The sequence below is a fragment of the Nycticebus coucang genome, chromosome 9, assembly GCF_027406575.1.
Source record: "Nycticebus coucang isolate mNycCou1 chromosome 9, mNycCou1.pri, whole genome shotgun sequence".
Classification (NCBI taxonomy): Eukaryota; Metazoa; Chordata; class Mammalia; order Primates; family Lorisidae; genus Nycticebus; species Nycticebus coucang.
This window is the reverse complement of record NC_069788.1, coordinates 83,986,192-84,007,158: the sequence shown is the minus strand read 5'-3', so window position 1 is coordinate 84,007,158 and position 20,967 is coordinate 83,986,192. Positions and strand designations below refer to the sequence as shown.

At 39.5% G+C, this 20,967-nt stretch overlaps 1 protein-coding gene across 3 annotated transcripts in view; it reads left to right on the top strand.

Moving 5' to 3' along the window:
- Positions 1 to 20,967, top strand: part of EML1 (EMAP like 1) — a 196,970-nt gene that overhangs the window by 152,736 nt on the left and 23,267 nt on the right. For 2 of the 3 annotated variants that reach the window (XM_053602685.1, XM_053602684.1), the window contains exons 5-10: positions 10,406 to 10,434; positions 11,340 to 11,396; positions 14,035 to 14,164; positions 17,490 to 17,639; positions 18,805 to 18,874; positions 20,465 to 20,575. In XM_053602685.1, the coding sequence (XP_053458660.1) occupies positions 10,406 to 10,434; positions 11,340 to 11,396; positions 14,035 to 14,164; positions 17,490 to 17,639; positions 18,805 to 18,874; positions 20,465 to 20,575 (547 nt within the window). The remainder of the gene's footprint in view (positions 1 to 10,405; positions 10,435 to 11,339; positions 11,397 to 14,034; positions 14,165 to 17,489; positions 17,640 to 18,804; positions 18,875 to 20,464; positions 20,576 to 20,967) is intronic. The other variant, XM_053602686.1, reaches the window with a different exon arrangement.

Sequence of the window (20,967 nt, the reverse complement as noted above, 5' to 3'; positions counted from 1 at the left end):
CACTAAAGCAGAGCTAGAGTCTTGCTGAGAAGTGCCTGTCTCAGGGTCCTGACTTGCGCAAAGAAAGATGTAGGCAGATGGCCCCCACCGAATTCCTTTCTGAAACATTACTGCATTCAGTGGTCTCGGGATGGTGTGGTCTCTTCCCCATTGTTTGCTGGTATTCGGGCATTGTCCCCGTAGGCTACCCTACATTTTAATAGATTGTCCTTGTTTGGTTACTTTAGGCAGCAAGAGGATGCAAAGGGCATAGACTCTGCAGTTAAAGAAAGATCTGGGTTTTAAAACCAGTTCTGCCTTAACTTCTCCAAGCCTCGACTTTTTCTTCTGTGATTTAGGGATTTTGTATCTAATTCCCTTGCATCTTACAAATAACCTATCTCATAAGAAAATGTCCAGCATAGCCCTTGGCACTCAATAAGTAGTTATTGTCACTATGATAATTGCTATAAAAAGAGATTTTTGCACAGCAAGGGAAATTAATTTAGGAGACTTAACAAAATTTGGAACATTATTTCCCTCATTTGTAAGATGAAGGCCTTAGATGACATCTGAAGTGATTTTCTTTTTCTCATATGATGTGCTTTAAATTACATTCACATTAATTGACGTAGTCCAATGAGTGCAACCTGTATTTTGACAAAATCTATTAATATCAATAACATTATTAATCCTCGTGATTCTCACTGTTGGTATCAGTAGTGAGTTAGTCTGCAGGTTGTGTGGGATGTCAGTCTGCCCACTGTTACAGAGTCCCATTCTCCACTCTGGAAGGCTCATCTGAATGCTAGTGAGAGAGAATGCTGACATCACAGGCATAACTTTGAATCTGTCCTGCTTTGTCGAAGAAGCAACTCAGTGACACATGGCAGCACTTTAACTTGTATCAGTTACAGACTATTAACTATAAAGCTCACAATTTTTCACATATCATGTGCAAAGCTGTTAGCACATCTCACTATTGCACAAATTAGAAAGCCCCCCTTACTCAAGAGAAACAATTCCGCATAAGCTTATATGTATTTCTCAATAATAATAATAATAGTAAATATAAAGCCATTCCATATAAATTGTACAAATCTTCCTATTAGACACAAAATAATAGTGTTTGTGAAGTCCTAAACATTCACCTTTTTAAGGTAAAATTTATTTTAAGACATTTATGTGTTTTGCTATCATAACTGTATTCTTCATGATAGTTTGAATCTTCCTGCCCCTGGATCTCATTTTCTTCAGAAATGGTACCTAGATTTGATAGTCTTTCTTATGACACAGTAGACCTTTATCTTAGAATATTTACCATTTTAAAATACTTTGTAACAGCCACATTTTAACAACTTTTACTCCTTTTTTTTTTTTTTTCTTTTTTTTTGCCACCTCCGGCTTATGGGGCCGGCGACCTACTCCTTTGAGCCACAGGCACCACCCCAACTTTTACTCCTTGTACTGATAAAACCTCCTTAATAAACAAAAGCAATACATGGCAATGTAATATTTAATATTAATAATAATACAGTGATTCATGTCATCATGAAGTACTTACTAAATTTAAATAGGGAATCATTAATAACAGTCTGGTAAAATGTAGCCAGTATACTAATCTGATAGGGAATTTTTTTTTTTTAATTAAAGAAGTATTTTATAGCAGATAGAAAAATGACTACTTATTTAGAGACACAGTTTATGTTAGTTGTTGCTAGATTGATAAAGTATTTCAATTATCAAACCACTCCCCCCTTTGTAATTCTGAGGGGAATGAGATACGTCAACTTTGTAAGCAAGACACTATGTTTCTATCTAAAAGTTCTTGTAATGGGCCGATCTTGTTGGAGCAATAAATGTTTCAGCCATCTTCTAGAAACATTGTTGTAACATACACTGCCCATCACAGATATGAAAGCCGAAAACTACAAAATTATGAAAGCCAAAAACTATAAAATAAGGAAGATGTTAACAAGTGAAAAATGTTTCCTCCAGTGCAGTACCCTTTTGTGCTGTGTAACTTGAACACCAGCGTGAGTGAGACAGCCTTGTGGTTTTGTCCAGACTGTGAGAACCACTAGACTAGATGCTTTGAGCCCCCATCTTTCTAAAGCTCTGGTGTTTGGTGAAATGTCGTTTGATTATTTCAAAGTTACTTTTCCTCTACTCTAACATCACTGGTGGTGTAATCTAAATCTTTATTCTTAGCCTGGGATTCAAGGCCCTTCACCCACTGGCTCCTCATCCTGTCTTGTACCTTGATATCCACACCTCCCGACACATCGCTTACTTTTCCACAGCAAGATTTTTTTCCTTTTCTGAGGTAATTTATTGATTACATAAGTAACGTGTTTTAGGAAATCCAGAGGCACAAAATGGAAGAGATGAAAATCACCTATCATCTTACCACTCCTAAGGGCTCAAAAATAGCCCAATTACGTTAGTCTTATTTGTAGGGTGTTGTATGAGTATAGTCTATAATTTTGACATAAATAGTACCCTTCAGCATGTTTTATGATTCTGTTTTCATTTGCTGTGTGAGCACATCCTTAAGTCAGTAAATATACTCTTACAATGTTATTTGAGACGTGGACAGTTGTGTATCCAGCAAGTGTACTTTAGTTGCATGTTTAGGTACCAATCCTGTCGGACCAGGCCAACATCTAGAACAAACTCAGCACATTGTAAAAACTCAATTATTTGTTGAGTGAACCTTTTTACTCAACCAGTATAACAAAAGAAGATTAAAATGATGGGGCTTTATCGCCACAACCAAGTTTTAATCCGAGGTCTGCCACTATTTATTGTGTGATTGTGAATAGGCTACTTAAATCTTTTTGGGACTTTCCTCAGCAACCAAAAGGATAGTCTCTGTCCTACAGGGTTGGAGTAAGGATTGCACGAGATCACATATATAAAGTACTTAGCATAAGTGTGCCTACAGTTGGCGCTCCATAAGGGGCAGCAACCAGTATTAGCATCCCTATTCCAAAGTATTGGATGTTTGCACACCTTTGTTTACCCTGCTCCCCAAATTTCAAGTTCCTTTATTCTTAGGGACATTTTAGAATTCTCCAACTCTTGTTTCAGCCTTTACACCAACCTGAAAAGGGAAGAATCAGAAATTCTGAAAATTTCTTTAATCCCCTTGCTCATACAATTCCACAGGCCTGAGTAACTTACTGAGCACTAGTTGCATATATAATGTAGTATTGTGCCTCTGTGCCCGTAGCTTAAGTGGCTAGGGCACTAGCCACATACACCAGAGCTGGCAGGTTCGAATCCCCGGGCCTGCCAAACAACAGTGACAACCTCAACCAAAAAAAAAAAAAAAAATAGCCAGGCATCATGGTGGGTGCTGTAGTCCCAGCTACTTGGGAGGCTGAGGCAAGAGACTTGCTTAAGCCCAGTAGTTGGAGGTTGCTGTGAGCTGTGATACCACTACCCAGGGGAACAGCTTGAGACTCTGTCTCAAAAAAAGAATGTAGTATTATTAAGGGATAGTGGGGAGTAGGAAATAGAATGAGCAAAAAGATTCATTCTCTCTAGAAATGACATAATAATTGAAGAATCAGTTTCTTCACAATTTTTGAAGCGCTCACCACAAACCAGGGAGAAAAAGATAACACAATAGAAAAATGGATAAAGAGTCTGAACAGGCAGTTCACTGGGAAGGAAATACAATTAGTCATTTAACTAATAAAAAGGCGATTGAGATCAGTCTTCGTTAAAGAAATGCCAATCTAAGAAAATAGCATATTTAGAAAAAAATCTTTTCATTTCATTTATAAAATAAGGTACAATTACAGAAAACCACACAAACAAATGCATAGCTTAATTAAAGGCTGACATCTTGTAGAACTTTGTGTGTGTATATACTGGGGGGTGTTTTCTTCTCCCCAATGACTTTTGTACATATCTGGAATTTAGAGGGAGGCAAAAGGAAGAAGGGTCAATCTATTTGGATGAACTTGGGCTCATCCTTCAAGACTCAGGTCAGGATGCCCTTATCTCTGGGAAGCTTCCCTGGCCCTCTAGTTTGAGTTAGGAGCTTTACAGATTGTGTTAACTTTATCTGCAACTCCAGCTCCCTCCTCCTACACCTACATACCCCCATCCTCCCTTAAGCTTTGGGAGGGCAGAGTTGTATCGTGTCTTATTTTTTTGGGTTTCTAGTGCTTTGCACGATATCTAGCACACAGTGACTGCTCAGTAAATATTTGTTGAACGGAGGTAAGGGTATTGTTTACAATTAGGTGTCCCCTACCGTCAGGGATATGTTGTGAGAAAGCTTCATTAAGTGATGTTGTCACTGTGTGTGCGCATCCTAGAGTGGATTTACAGAGATCTGGACTATACAGCCTACCACACACCCAGGCTATGTGGTACAACCCAGTGCTCCTAGGCTACAAGCCTATATGGTATGTTAACTGTACTGAATATTGTAAACCAGTGGTAAGTATTTGTCTATCTAAGACATCTAAACATAGAAAAGGTACAGTAAAAACATTATTATAGTCGTATGGGACCACCATTGTCTATGTGGTCTGTCTTTAACTGAAAGTCTGAAAGCATGCAGCGCATGATGGTTTCATTTGAACTCCGTAGCCATTTAAGAACTATGGAAATAGCACCATCTATGGGTAGACAATTTTAATACCACATGTTAGATTTCGAAATAGCTTGCGTTGGATATCAGGTGACTTAAGCATCATTTTACTGAAAAAAATTGTTTTACTCTTCGAGCCATGGGGTCATTTATATTTTATACATTTTAAAATAATAAGTGCTAATATTCTTTATGTTCTTTTGGTGTTGAGACTTTTAAGTGAGGAGTCCAGAAATACACATAGATTCTTACCAGTGAAATGAGCAGCAGTAAGGAAGGAGATAGTAATAGCCATACGTTAAGCACATTTGATTTAATCTTGCCACACCCTGTTCCTCACAGTGGTTTTGTTCCCATTTTATAAATGAAGAAGACAAGGCTGTGGCAGTCAAGTACCTTGCCCAAACCCGAGAGCACAGATCCAGCTGACTTCAGACTCTGCTCTCCTCCTGCCACGTTAAGCTGGAAGTATTGGTTGGAAATGTCTACAAAGCAGTACTTTTTGTCCCCAAGAAGTCTCCAGTGACTTAGAAACATTTTTAATAGATGGTTCTTAAACTACCCCATTTCTAGTGAAAATCTGCCTAAGGGCAATTTTTACAAAGAATCGTGATTTCCATCATAGAATATTTTTACTTCCAGTTGGGACTTTATTTTATTGCATGAAATCATTTTCAAAAAAGGTCTAGTTACGCTGAGAGCCATAGTTTCTACGATGTGAATAAGTTGCAGGGATATAACACATTTAACTTTAGAACAGATTTCTGGATCAAGCCTTCTTAATCATGTTTGTGAGGAAGTATCTCCACTCAAATAGCATTTGGCCCCTGTGGGTTCTACACTGATCCTGGTCATCCAGGGCTCCATTACACATGTCACTGTGTGTCCAAGGCCTGCAGCATTCAGGACCTGGCCCTGAGCCCCCTTTCAGGAACACATTGTGAAGTGAGTTACCCTAGACAAAAGTGCCAAGTGCTGGGCAGCACCTGTGGCTCAGAGGAGTGGGGTGCTGGCCCCATATGCCGGATGTGGTGGGTTCAAACCCAGCCCCAGCCAAAAACTGCATTTAAAAAAAAAAGTACCAAGTGCTGTGCCCCCACCAAGGAGAAGCATAGTGAGTGTCTGTCCTCTGTCCAGTCACCATGTAAACAGGTTCTCTCGGAGCTCTTTTCCCTGTAAACACTAGTTCACAGTGTGGCAAATATGAGTTTTATCAAATGAATAAAAATAAACCCCACTTAACACAACCCCTGCCTCCCAAATCTACAGTGAACATTTTCAGGGATTCGATAGTGTGTGACTTAGATGGTGGTGGCTGCCTTGGTGGTGGTGACCACACAGCTGTCTATTGGTATGAGCCTTGCAACTCAGGGTGGAAGTTTGTCCTTGGGCCAAATGTCCAGTCTTTCACCATCTCCACATGCAGCTACTGGTCTGATCTGTGTAAAGCTCAAGTGTACCTTATATCCTCCTCAAGTCCCAGGGACTGCCTTTATCTTATAAAAAGTCCTTAGGGGACAGCGCCTATGGCTCAAAGGAGTAGAGTGCCTGCCCCATACACCAGAGGTGGTGGGTTCAAACCCGGCCCTGGCCAAAAACTGCAAAAAAAAAAAAAAAAGTCCTGAACCAACCAGCTGAAGGGAGCAATGGCTAAGCTCTCTCAGCAAATCTCCTGCCAAAATTGCCATCAATTGCAACACTCTTCTTGGAGATACTGGCCTGTTGCCTCACCTGTTGCCGGAATAGCCAACCAGTGAGGGTTTGTTCACCAGAGGTAAAATCCTTTCTCTCTTCTGGGCCCACTTCTGTCATGGGGTTCACATCTTTATCGACTCTGTCCTGGGTGAGGGATGAATGCAATTTATTCGCATTTATTCACCCTTCCTAGAACAGGACTGGGCATTCTTCCCCCCACCACACATACAAGGAATGACACCCTAGCTGTCAAGGAAATGTTAGGTCACCCACTTAATTTTTTCCATCTAGCTCACATTAAGAAATGGGTAATCAAGGCGACGCCTGTGGCTCAAGGAGTAGGGCGCCGGTCCCATATGCCAGAGGTGGCGGGTTCAAACCCAGCCCTGGCCAAAAAAAAAAAACCAAAAAAAAAAAAAAAAAAAAAAAGAAATGGGTAATCAGAGATGAATTATGTAACACCTTGAGAAATGGTCATCAAAGCCCATGTAGGTTTCAAACAGTGCTGGGTTTGAAGGGCCTACTCTCAACCCCAGTGACTGTGAGTTCTGGAAAGACAGATGTTCAGTGTATGGCTCCAGTTAATTGACTTGGAGGAGAGGCCACAGTATCTTTCCCTTTAGATCGTTGCTGTAGCTACACATTCTGCAGGTTTGCCTTTCCGTCAGTAGTTCAGAAGCTTCGCTGTCATTGTGTGCATTTGCGTCCGCAAGACTTGCACTCATGAGACTGCCTCTTCTAGGAAAGATGGTGGTATCTCGTCAGGTATAATGGGTTCTAAAGTAAATATACTATTTTTTTCCAATAAAAATTTAACTTGCTAAGCTAATGAAATAGCAGTAATGTATTTTCTAAATATAACATAATAAACAGTAATCCATAGTTTAGAGCATGATTTAAAGAAATATAAGCATTTTAACACCACCTGATGCCTCTTTAGTGGTTACTACTTAACCTTTTCCCAATCTGTTGATAGAAATCTTTCATTCCTCTATTGTAGTACTTCAGCATCTCTATATTTGGAGTTCAAGAGGGACATGGTCCATAATTGCTTTTTTATATCTCTAGGGAAAGTTCTGGATGGCTTCTTTCTATGTTCATAGTTTTTGCATCTTTCTATTTTCATGATCAAAGTCATGATGGAAAAAAAAATCTTTTGATTCCTTACCTGGCCTATCTTTGATTCTGTTTCTGTGATTAGGAGATTTGCCTCATTGTATTTGTTTTAAGCTTTCCTTCTCCTGTTCTTACCTTGCCTATAAACCTAATAATAATAGGTTAAGACTTCTGCTGCTGCCAACCACAAAGAAGTATAAGAATGTCACTCGCACCCTAACAATGAGAACAAGCAAGATAATCTCCCAAATCATAGCTATTTTAAGACCACCTTAGAGGCAAGGTCATAAAGTAGTATCATGAATTAAAATTCTAAAAAGTGAAAAGCCCCTCTTAGGAGGGACAGGCCCCATGCCTGCTTTCATCTTTGGCAGAGCAGCAGGAAGAGAAGGGAGCCCTTAGAGATGGGGTAAGAAGAAACAGTTGAAACTTTATAGAATTATTGATGGCTCAGTATAGATGGGCAGGAGAGTTTGGAATTCTGGAGGGCTCCAGACACGGGAACCTAGCCCTTTGCACAGATACCTCTTTTCTATGTACCTACTGTGAACACTCGTGACAGATGGGAGCAGGACAGGAGTCTTGAGAGAGACCCTGTCTGAGGCAGAGGCATGCCACACCTGCTCTGATCTGAGGGTAGAGCAGGAAAACCAAGGGAAATGTCTATACTCTAGGCCTCGCACTAAGTGCCCCCTGAAAGAGGGAAGAGGAAAGCTGAGAGAGCCCCAGTGAAATCTGAGGATCTAGAGAGCCAACAGATATATACTCCTTGCTTCACACCAGGCCCTGGGCAGCCACTGTCTACTAGGCCAGGGAAAGATAGCAAAGATCCTGCCCTCCTGGAGCTTAACCCCAGTGACAGGACTGAAGAGGGCTTTAGGGAAAGTAAAAACACAGGAGGGGCACATGGCAGGAGGTTGAGGTGTCAGCTGGGAACAGGCTCCAGCCGTCTGTAGGGATGATGGTCTGGAGGGACCCTGAGCAAATGGCCTGACCCAGGGGCCTGCCTGGCAGGTTCATAGAACAGCAGGGAGCACAGCGAAGGGAGATGAGGTCAGAAAAATCAAGGAGTCCCATGAACATTTTATAGGGCCTATGAGCCAGCATAAGAGCAGCTGGGCTTCTAGGTTAAAAGGTGGTGCCATGCTTGTTTAGTGCTGTTCCAGTTACTGTAGTTTAGAATTTAGGAAAGGAGTCTATAGTAGATTTTTCTACATAAAACACATTTGAACAGTGTAACCCAGTTTTTTTTTTTTTTTGTAGAGACAGAGTCTCACTTTATGGCCCTCTGTAGAGTGCTGTGCCTCACCCAGCTCACAGCTCATAGCAACCTCCAACTCCTGGGCTTAAGTGATTCTCTTGCCTCAGCCTCCCAAACAGCTGGGACTACAGGCACCCGCCACAACGCCCGGCTATTTTTTGGTTGCAGGTTGGCCGGGGCCGGGCTCGAACCCGCCACCCTCGGTATATGGGGCCAGCGCCCTACCAACCAAGCCACAGGCACCGCCCCATAACCCAGTTTTTAAAGCATCTGCAAATGGTAGGCCCCCTCTATCTTGTTCCATGTACAATATGAAATTATCTGGAAATTAAGATTATTAATACATAATGATATTATTTATTATATTGCAGGATTTGTGGTAATTTTTATTCATGGTATTTTTCTTTCTTTTTTTTGCAATTTTTGGCCAGGGCTGGGCTTGAACCCTCCACCTCTGGCATATGGGGCTGGTGCCCTACTCCTTTGAGACACAGGCGCCACCCTATTCGTGGTATTTTTCATTGTCTTTCAAGATTAAAATTAAGGAGAGGTAATATTAGGACTATATTAGGAATAGTAGAATAACAAAATCTTTTGTTAAAATATTTAACAAAAAAATGCATGTGTGCTCCTAGCAACATTTACAGAGTGATGATGAGCACGCCTCATGGCTCTCACCTGATGCCTACGTCTTGCTCCATGTCTTACAGCAGGAGGGAAGCAGGGGATCTGGGTGGTGTGTGGAAATCAGCATGAACTTTGGCATCAACAAACTCGGGTCAGTTGCTGTTTATTCTCCCAGTGCTGCCTGAACATTTCTGTCCAGTCTAGAATAGAGATGGTGCTGTGTCCCCCACAGGTGGTCATCTTGGAGGTGTACCCTTGATGGGAAGATGCAAGTGGGCCTGCAGCCGTGGCTCTCCTTCCCTTTTGGAGAGGAGACCCTTTGTGGAAGCTTTCCTTGTGGGACACTTGCTCCTAGGAATGACCTCTGTCCATCTGCAGCACTGTCCTTGAACCCTTTGTGGGTGTTTTCCCAGGTGCAGTCACAGGGTGGTCTCAGCCTCATTCTAGGTGGGTGCCCAGAGTGGCTGGAGTCAGCAGTGGTGTCCCCACAGCTCCCAAGAGTTGGCTGAAGTAGGGAGGGCACCCTACCCTGTATCCCCCCCCCTCCTTACACCTCTGTTTCACCTTCCTGTCTTCCTCACAGCAGTCACCACCTAGGAGGGGAGCTCTGAAATCCTTACCCAAAAGATTTTTATTTTAACCTTTAAAATATTTAATTTTTTCCCCAGATTGATATGAGGGTACAAACAATTAGGTTATTTTGTTTTACAAATGGCTTAACTACAACTTGGACTTTACTAAAAGATCTTTTGTCACGAATCTGTGAGTTTTAAATAAGTTCTTTAAAATAATCTTTCAGAAGAGTACAGGGAAGAAAAACAGTTATTTTTACACATTTAGGCAGGGCCATTCCCATCTTGATTTACAAAATTTTTTCCTCCAGGAAACACTTACCTGCTCTCTCATGAAAAGCACAACTCTAGTGATAAAGATTATAATCTTTGCACCTAGTTTTGGACATTTTTACTTATGCATATTCCTTTTCGTGGGAAGCTGGTTTTGTTTTTCCTATTAACATGTGGCAAACTGCTGCAGTGAATGGTTGTGAATTCTTAAGTAAATGAGATGAACACCAAAAGTGGTCTTTAAAAACTGTTTATGGTTTATTTTCACAGCAAACCCAAGGAGCCTGTATTCAGTGCAGGTAAGTCAGATTTAATTTTCATCTGGGCACCCCTCACTCACTTTTTCAGAACTTGAGGGATGGATAAGAAGCTACTTTTTCAGAGTCTAGCCTTTGACATACAGGAGCTTTGGTGTTTGTACAGACCAGATGGAGCACTGTCAGCTTGGTACTTGGTGCCAGGTGGCTCCATGACAGCAAGACCATGTAACACAGTCACAAAGACCAAATCCTTCACTTACCCCTGTTAAAACCAATCTGAGACATGACAGTAAGGGAGAGAGAGGAATGCCACCATCTATGCGGTAATGGAATTTCTAGATTAAAAGACTTCTGTTGCCTTGGTTATTCCTTCCTTACTAACTGTATTCACCCATCAACATTTGCATTTCTCTTAAAGGGAAAGTTTCTGATGCATCAAGTTATATAACTTTGTTCTAAAAGTAGCTTTTCTTCTTCTGCCTATGACCTCCTAAACTGCAAACTAATAGTTTATATATACCTTTCTGTATATATATTCTAACACATCTTTTAATAGGTAGATGCTGTTTTTTAGCATCTTAATCTTATTTTAAAATGCAAAAATACTGGATAAGTGTATAATTGGTTATATAAATTCATTTAATTTTAATATTTCCAGTGTTTTTCTTAAATTCAGAATTAAAACATAAAAGTCAAAAGTTCTGTATTTATCAGCATGTGCTTTAGTGTTCATTTCATTCTCAGGAAGCATGATATTACTCACTAAAAAGGTAATTGCCATAAGCTGGCAGGGCCACATGGTGAGCACACTTGTCAGAACCCCTGAGCTGTGTCTGGATTTCACTATGGGGGGCCGGGTAGGTTCCCCCTCTGACAGGCAGTGAACGCTCTGGGAGCAGGCAGGCCAGTCACACTTGCAGTACTCCCCCCGTCTCTTTATCTAGCCCTTCTGTCTCTGTCTCCGAAATCACAAGGGAAACGCCGGGTGACACACTGCAAAGGTAGGCAGCATTTCTGAAACCTCATAGCTCTCTGAGCAAAGCTGTTACCCAGGCTACAGAAACTTTTTTCATACAGGCAAACAGATACTCTCCTTGTATGAAAATGTTTTTGTGATGCAAACCACTTTGATTTATTTTAAGTTAAAAGCATCCCTGAGCATTTCATTGGATGGACTTTAATAAGTGGCTATAATTTGGATCTTCATTGATTATTGGCTGATTGCAGGAATATTTTTCATCCCTGTAAACCTTAAGAGAGCTATAGGGCTACCCCTGGATGTCCCGCTGTTTGACATGGTACCCTGCACTGCTGCTGGCTTTTCTCTGCTGGTGCTTTTGGGTTGTGTGTGCTGTTATCCTAACATGCCTGGAAAAAAACATTGCTTCCCCTTAAATGCATTTTTATTTTAGATGTAGCCTGTCTGAATTACCAGTATAAGAGTATGCCAAGGCTACATTTAGTGCCTTTTTTTTTTTTTTTTGCCTAGTCCATTTGTTTTAAATTGTGCAACAAGTAAGCCTCAATCATAAAGATTCTTAACTAGCACATAACTGCAATATGTGTACTCAAGTACATATCTCACATGTTTATTGTATGAATCCACAATAACATTTTTGTGTCATGGAAATAGCATTATATCATTTTTATTCCTAACATACATTTTATGAGTTTTCTAGAAGAACTGGTTCACCTCTTCCAAGGAGAGTTGATGGAATCACTGTCATGTGATTTCCCACTCCATCAGCATAGCCCCTCTTTTCAACTGTCCATATTTTGGGTGCTTTTAGATGCTTCACGTGTGAAGGGCACAATCTGATAAGCTTAGATTTGTATGAGGGATTAAGGAGGAGAAGAGGTTTCCAAGAAGAGCAGAGAACAGAGACACAGAGACGGGGCAGGCCGAGTTCCAATGGGTGGCTATGGCCACCAAGGTCCTCTGAGGCGAGAATAGAGCAGGTCAGCGAGGCCTGCCTCACCCAACAAGTACAAGAGCAAGCAAAGGAATCTGCATGGAGGAAGGACTCCTTAAAATCCAATTTGGGCCTTGGTAGGTTTGGCAGCAGTGTTTAAGCTGACCCCAGGAGCAATGAGAGACCCTGCAGGGAGGGGGCCTCAGATGGATTGGCCATGGTGTAGCGGGAGCAGCTGGTGCCAGCACGGTGGAGGATCAGTAGGACAGCATGAGTAGCACACGTATGCAAGGATGAATGCCTTCATGGTTCTCACTTAAAGTCAGACTTAATATGCAGTGTGAAGAGTGTGTCACATGCATGAATTTAAGACCTGAAGTGTAAGCACACAATTGGGATGCCCTCATCATTTTTAAATAATATTGCATGTGGCATTGTTTGGAAGTCCTTAGAAATAAGACTTAACAAAACTAATTTGCAAATGGGGTATATAGTACCTGTAAATATTTTATGACTTTTCCTTACCAATTTCCTCTCTGTGGATGATTTTTTTCTAAATTGTGTACAGATATCTCTGGTTCCAACTGCCCGGTTTAAATGCCTTTAAGGCTGGGTCCTTTGATCTGCAGTGAAACATGAGAATTCAGCAAGTTCTGAATCTGAACAAAATTCATCAGGAGCTCACGAGATATTTTCTTTGCTCTTAAATATCCTGAAATCTCTGGTCAGAGCACCTCAGCTGAGTTGTTTAAGGTCTAGGAGTTGCCCGTGTCTATATTTACTTTTGTACCTATAATTTATTAGAATATGAATTAGTTATTTCATTATAGAATTATTAGCTTCCTAATTTCTCTCTCTAATAGGTCTTTTGTTCTTTTGTTTTCCATTTCTAGCTTTTTTCTGAGCATTTCCTTTTTGCATGCATCCTAACATGCACTTCTGCTGATTTTGGGTTCTTTACACTGGGAAGAATTGTCCAATGTAAAAGATACATAAAGATATATTTTTAAATTGCAGTATTACAAACTGATTTATATGTTGAAAGATATTTTGTGATAATTTATTTGAAACTGAAATTGTGTATACATTGAGCTCAATAAAAAATTTAAATGGATTTCTTGTGTTCTAATGTTTGGGGGTGGTATTTTTTCCCCTCCTGATGACAAAACATAAGCACTAAAATCTCATGGAGAATAATAATTGTTAGAATCTAGTTCCTGGCTCGGCACCTGTGGCTCAAGCGGCTAGGGCGCCAGCCACATACACCTGAGCTGGTGGGTTCGAATCCAGCCTGGGCCCGCCAAACAACGACGGCTACAACCAAGAAATAGCCGGGTGTTGTGGCAGGCGCCTGTAGTCCCAGCTGCTTGGGAGGTGGAGGCGGGAGAATCGCTTGAGCCCAGGAGTTGGAGGTTGCTGTGAGCTGTGAGGCCACGGCACTCTACCCAGGGTGACAGTTGAATCTCTGTCTCAAAAAAGAATCTAGTTCCTTTCTGCCTTTTATAGTTTCTTATGTATTTCTTGTACTAAATAAGCCAAAAGTCAAAAGCAGGAGAGATGTAAACTTTTGTTTCCAACTGTTTGATTTTATGTCAGGTTTTTTTTCCCTAGGATGTTAATTAGAAATGACATAAGAATAAAGTTTTCACTTTTACATTGAAGGGCTAGAGAGGATATGTTTGCAGAGCACAGAGATGTCTTACTAACATCTTTGTTCTTTTTGTAGAAGAGGGCTATGTAAAAATGTTTCTTCGTGGACGCCCTGTTACCATGTACATGCCCAAAGATCAAGTGGATTCCTACAGTTTAGAAGCAAAAGTAGAACTTCCAACCAAGAGACTCAAGCTGGAATGGGTGTATCCTTTATTCACTGATTAGGTCTTATATGGAGTTTATCAATACTTGAAGTTCAACTGTAGAAATTCATACAACTTAAATGTTAAGCCCAAGAGTTTGTTTGTTTTTTTTTTTTTTTGGCCAGGGCCGGTTTTGAACCCACCACCTCTGGCATATGGGGCCAGCACCCTACTCCTAGAAATTCATACAACTTAAATCTTAAGCAATTGGCTATATGTCAGTTCCTGGTGCAATATCCTAGCAAAGGAGAACTCCATAAGAGCTACTGATTATGAGGGAAACTAACATATCATTCCTGAAAGAAACACTTGTGGTTCTTGCTATAATACACATATATTTTTTCCCTGAAAAGAAAATATGAATTTATTTATTTATTTATTTATTTATTTATTTATTTATTTTGAGACCGAGTCTCACTTGGTCACCCTTGGTAGAGTGCTATGGCGTCTTAGCTCACAGCAGCCTAACCTCTTGGGTTCAAGTGATCCTCTTGCCTTAGCCTCCCAAGTAGCTGGGACTACAGGCACCCACCTCAACACCTGGCTATTTTTAGAGACAAAGTCTCACTCTGGCTCAGGCTGGTCTTAAACCTCTGAGCTCAGGCAATCCACCCGCCTTGGCCTCCCAACTGCTGGGATGACAGATATGAGCTACTGTGCCCAGCCAAAAAGAAAATATTTAAATGTTATATGATTATATGTATGATTTGAAGGAGGTCAGGGAGAAATGAATCACTAGTTTCTGGTCTGAATTTTAATCTTTCTGAAAGAATAAAGCAGTTTAAAAACATATAAAGAAGCAAGCTTAGGCTGGTACCACACCTCATGCCTGTAATCGTAGTACTTGGGAAGGCTAGGGCGACACAGGGAAAATTGAAAAAAAAAAAAAAAAAGAAGGAAGCTTAGTGAAAATAATCAAGAATAGGGTAGAATTTCAGATTCTAATGAGAATGAAAGAACTGATTATTGAACAGGAGGTATCATATACTTAACTCTTCAGGGACCTATTTGAAAAGCAAGGAGGGCTAAGTTTTTATAAGGAAACAACAATGAAAAAGGCAAAAAAATGTTGAACTTGTGAATGAGAAAATGGGACAAAAAGTTTTTAAACCTAACCCTAAGATGGTGCCCTTAGCTCAGTGGGTATGGTGTTGACCACATACATCGAGGCTGGCGGGTTCAAACCCAGCCAGGGCCAGCTAAAATAAACAATGATAACTGCAATAAAAAAAATAGCTGGGCTTTGTGGTGAGTGCCTATAGTCCCAGCTACTTGGGGGGCTGAGGCAAAAGAATCTCTTAAGCCCAAGAGTTTGAGGTTACTGTGAGCTGTGACGCCACAGTACTCTACTGAGGGGTGATATAGTGAGACTCTGTCTCAAAAAAAAAAGTTTTTAAATCTAAAATAAAAAGAGGAGTACCCTGAAAGGAAGGACTGGCATTCTTCACTTAAACTGAGGAGGGACCTGACCAGCCTGAGGAGCCTAACTTCTGAGTAATCCTGACTGCTCGGAGGGGTAACATAAGACGATGAACGCCTAAGTCCTAAAGGAAGGGAGTCAAATGAATGCCATAAATATAACTGACATGTAACATAAATATAATCCTACTTTTTTAAAGAAAAAAAAAATCCGGGTGTAGGGGCACCCATATATTCTACCAGCAAGTCAGGAGACCTTCAGGTACAAGGATTATTTGAGTCTAGGAGTTTGAGTCCAGCCTGGGTAAGATAGTAAGAGCCTGTATCAAAAATACGTAAATAAACAAAAAAAGAAAAATCTCCCCCCAAAATCTAGGCCACAAAAGTCTGAATCAACCATATAACTAATATTATTGAAATACTGCTGCTGGCAGCTTCACAGTATGAGGTTTGGAAAAGTTAGCTTCCAGGGAAAAACAGCTGAAAGACAAGAAAATAGAACCTGTGACAAAGTTGAATTAAATGTTGACTTTTTTTACATTTAATTCCATTTATGTATTATTTTGCGTTAGAGAAAGCCCACGGAGTACACCTTTAGTCCATGTAGATTTCAAGTCAAAGAGTAAAAACTCCTTTTTCCACCCTCAAACCAATAATTTATTGCATACTTGTTTAATGCTAAGCTCAGAACACAAATCATAAGAAGTTGGTTGAAATTGAAGGTGTTATAATTTCATTTAGAAGAATTACTTTTTGAGAATATGGAGTCATATTATTTGGAAAAAGTTTTTAAATATCTCCTGTAGCTAAATTTCTCCTCCAAAGTACATTTTTTATTTTTTCTAGATTCAAATGTCATAAGCATTTACTTGCAACTGTTTTGGAATCTGTTTTGACACATGTAATTGAAATGATTCAGCTCTTCTTTAAGTCAGTAGTGTTTTATTAAATGGTTAAATCAAATCTGGAAAATACTCAAAACACATTCAGCCTATTTCCTGTTTATATCTTAAAAGATATAAACCTGAAATTTGCTCCAAATAAATGGTGTTTTTGCTAAGTTTACATTCAAGTTCAAATGATAGTTTTGTTCTCAAAATAGTTTACAAGGTTTGAAAATATATATGCAAAAATTTTAATAGGGATAATTATCCCTAAGAAGCTGGGGCATAGGGAACCTAATTTGTTTTACCTTTTAGGTATATTTGTGGGCATGTATATGTCATTTTTATTCTTGATGAATACTTTTTACCATGTTTAAAAAAGGGTTTTTAAGTAAAAAATTTAGTTCCTAGATTACATTTTTTAAAAGACTCATAATTAACTTAATAACTTTCTAAACAGGAAACCAAATCTTTGCTTTGTCAAAAACATGTGTTCACAGGACCGGGCACAGTGACTCATGCCTATAATCCTAGCATTCTGGGAGGCCAAGGCGAGTGGATTGCTTGAGCTCAGGAGTTTGAGACCAGTCTAACCAAGAGGAAGACCCCAAGACCTTGTCTCTAAAAATAGCCGGGTGTTGTGTTGGGCACCTGTAGTCCCAGCTACTTGGGAGGCTGAGGCAAGAGAATCACTTGAGCCCAAGAGTTTGAAGTTGCTGTGAGCTACGATGCCACAGTACTCTACAAAGGGTGACAAAATGAGACTCTGTCCCCTCCCCCAAAAAAGTACATGTTCACATTATATTGATGACCATTTCCAACTTTATTGCATGCCTATTGGGGGTTAGATATATTGGACACTGAGTATTTATAATAACGTTATTTGAATTAGTAAGATTGTACTAATAGTACAATAGTACATTATAATAGTCATGTGGTGTTTTATTTCCTGTGCCTATTGGATGTAGCTGATGTTTGTGAGCTCTTAAAAGAAAATATATTTTTTCTTGACGTCCACAAAGCTATGGGTATCGAGGTCGAGACTGTCGTAACAACTTGTATTTGCTCCCAACTGGAGAGACTGTCTATTTCATCGCATCCGTGGTGGTATTATACAACGTAGAAGAGCAGCTGCAGAGGCACTATGCTGGCCACAATGACGACGTGAAGTGGTGAGTTCTTACGGGTGTGAGTCCCATTCCACAGGTGGAGATAGCATTCACAGAGAGAGTGTTAGAATGTAACTACAGAGAAGAAGGGGGGCTGTTAGAATATAACTAAAGAAAAAAGGGGGGCTGTGAGAATATAACTACAGAGAAGAAGGGGGGCTGTTAGAATATAACTAAAGAGAAGAAAGGGGGTCTGTGAGAATATAACTACAGAAAAGAAGGGGGGCTGTTAGAATATAACTACAGAGAAGAAGGTGGGGGCTGAGAAAGCAGGACCTTTGAGAGCGTTCCTTTCTGTCCTCTGTCCTCCATGAGTTCCCTGACCCAGTAAGATGCCTTTCATTCTTAGTTTCTGTCCTCACAACACATGATCTCAACTGTCTTACCTAAACAAATGGTTCCACTTGTTTGGGGGCCTCTTCACACATCACATGTTAAAGGCTTCTGATTTGGGGCCTTTTTTTTTTTTTATAAAGATAAAAATGTTTTGCTTCATATTTATGGCTAGGTCTGCTATTCCCATAATTCATTTATAGCTTTTGGTAGAGATTTTATGTATCCTAGAAGGGCAGATAGATGAATAGATGGATTCAATTACAGTAGAACCTCCATAGTGACTGCTCCTTACATTGACCCCCTTCCTTAAGTTGACCCAATTTTCATAGACTAGACATGCACCACATGTGTGTATCAGTACAGTAGGCCTTGTTCCTTTTGTTGACCATCTCTGTATCTTGATCAGCTTGTTATAGTACCTTGAGTGGTCAACTTAGACAGGTTCTACTATATTTGTGTTTATCCTGGGTCTGTGGTCAATGATAAAAAAATCCTGTTGGCAAAAGATGACATCTTTTCTATTTTATATACTCAAAATAACTTCTTAATAAAGGTTATAAACCAATTAAGTGGTTCTGAGGTTGATATTTTCCTAGCAAAGGATGCTTTTTCCTTAAGTTTGAAAATTCTTAAGGAGAAATAAGAGAATTAAGATACAATGAAATAGGAACTACTTGTCTAAAGTTGGGATACTCAGAATATTTGTCGTGAATCTTTAAGAAGTTAGGCATTATATATTTCTTATTTAAATTTTTGACTTGATTATATTTAATCAAAGGAAAAATGAACTTACTATTAAAGTGTAGATTTTTTATAAATATCCTTTTTTTAGCCTAGCAGTTCATCCTGATAGGATCACGATAGCAACAGGACAAGTCGCAGGCACATCTAAGGATGGAAAAGTGAGTTATGTTATCTTTTTATATTTTTGTAGTGAACTAGTAACACAAAATAATTTTCTGAAAACATTTTGCTGATGAGTAAGCATGCTTAGATATGGTTGTGGTATCTGAATACTTCTTACCTCCTCATTACAATTTTTTATTATAAAGTAAAAGTCTTAATTTAAAATTAAGTAACCTTAAAAATTTCTTGAGCTCATATTAATTTCAGCAAATTCTTAAATAGTGTTGTTCTTGCCAAGGAATTTACTAATTCCTTCACAACTTCTGTGGCTATCTTAAATAAAATTTACTAATTCTTAAAATGTTTATTTACACACATAAGCATTAAAATATGAAGCTACGCATTTAATAACTAAAGTTAAAATAATAATAAATCAATCAAATATGGAGCATCTTGCCTCTCCAATAAATTTTAGACACCCTCTGAAATGCCCTGTAATCATGACTTTAACCTTCAGAGTTTGTGTGTATGTGCAAGTCACAAAAGCTCCTAGGATGCTTTTAGCACAAATTTTGTAAGCACTTCAGCAAGACTTTATTGTATTATAAGGCATGAGGGAGAACTTGTACCTTTTTTGATATCTACTTCTATAGAGCTTATTATTGCAAAATATATTATCTGGAACTAATTCTATTAAGTACTTATTTTTATCAATATGAATATTACCGTATTTCAGAAAATATTGGAATGACATCATATTTTAAATATTAATCTTATGCTAGTTTCCATTAGAATTCTACAGTTGAAAAAAGTTAACAGGAATAATGGAAATTAGACTACTGTTACATAAATGGGATGGGTCTTTATCTTCTTTTTAAAAAATATTAAATGGCCTTGGAATACTCTTTGAAACCTTTTTGCTCCCTCTAGTGGCTTAAAAGTGTATTTCAGTTTCTGACTTTGAAATTGAATCAGAACTTTAGAACCAGAGAAAATGTTGCAGCTGACATTAAGTTTTACCTTGGAGAAATCCAGAGAGACCTATTCGACTGTCTATAGATATCCAGCTACTTAGAGACAAAGCTGAGCTATAACCCAGCTCACCCACCACCTAGGAGAGCCACTCGGTACAATGCTAACTTCTTGTTGGTAAACCTGCTGATGGCTCTATAATGCTTTCTAATATTAAAAAAGAGAAAAACTGATATAAATAGCTGAGGGACACAATTGAGAGAATTTTCAACTAATCATAACAATTTTTAATGTTATTTGTGTGTAATTGATTGCCTGTTTTGCCTAAGAATGTTGAGCTCTATTTGGCGATGACCATCTGTAGGAACATAAACATGTTCACATATTATCAACAAACAGACTTTAAAAAGAATAACCCTTATATAGATTCCATTTTACTTATCAGATTTCACTTGTAAAATTCCAGCTCATCTAGTATCTGAATTAGAGTGTCAAATCCTATGGTACAGTTGTCAAGAATTGGCTGTTCAAATTGGGAATGTTTTATTTACATTAAAAGGCACACTCAAATTTGATAAAACCTTTTTGTTTTAACAAAAGTTTCTTGTAGCATGAAGGTAAAGATAACTTTGTATAACCATCACAATTGGTGACTCTTAATTTTTTCAAAACAGCAATTGCCCCCACACGTGCGCATCTGGGATTCTGTGACATTGAATACTCTGCATGTCATTGGAATAGGTTTTTTTGACCGAGCTGTCACCTGCATTGCATTCTCAAAATCTGTGAGTATAAGCCCCATAGGAATTGCAGTCTTTTCCATAGGGAACAGATAATCAACTTGATGTTGAAAAAGGAGAGACTTAACATACTTAGTAACTGCCTGGGTACAAGTACAGGTTTGAGCTCTGAGACATCCCTGCTTCCTGGCCACCTCATCCAGAGGTCAAGCACATGTCTCATCACACACACTTGCAATCAAGCATCTTCAGCCATGCAGGCTTGGTGAGCAAAGAGGCCACCCAAGTACATTGTTCTCATGTCCTTAAGGCAGTTTGCCTGCTCTGGACATGGATTTCACCTGCTTCGTTCATAGGTGATTCCAGCATGTCTCTGCCATCCCAACACGGACTGCCTTTTCACAAGCAGGAGTCAGAGGGGGCCTTGTGCTCTTCCC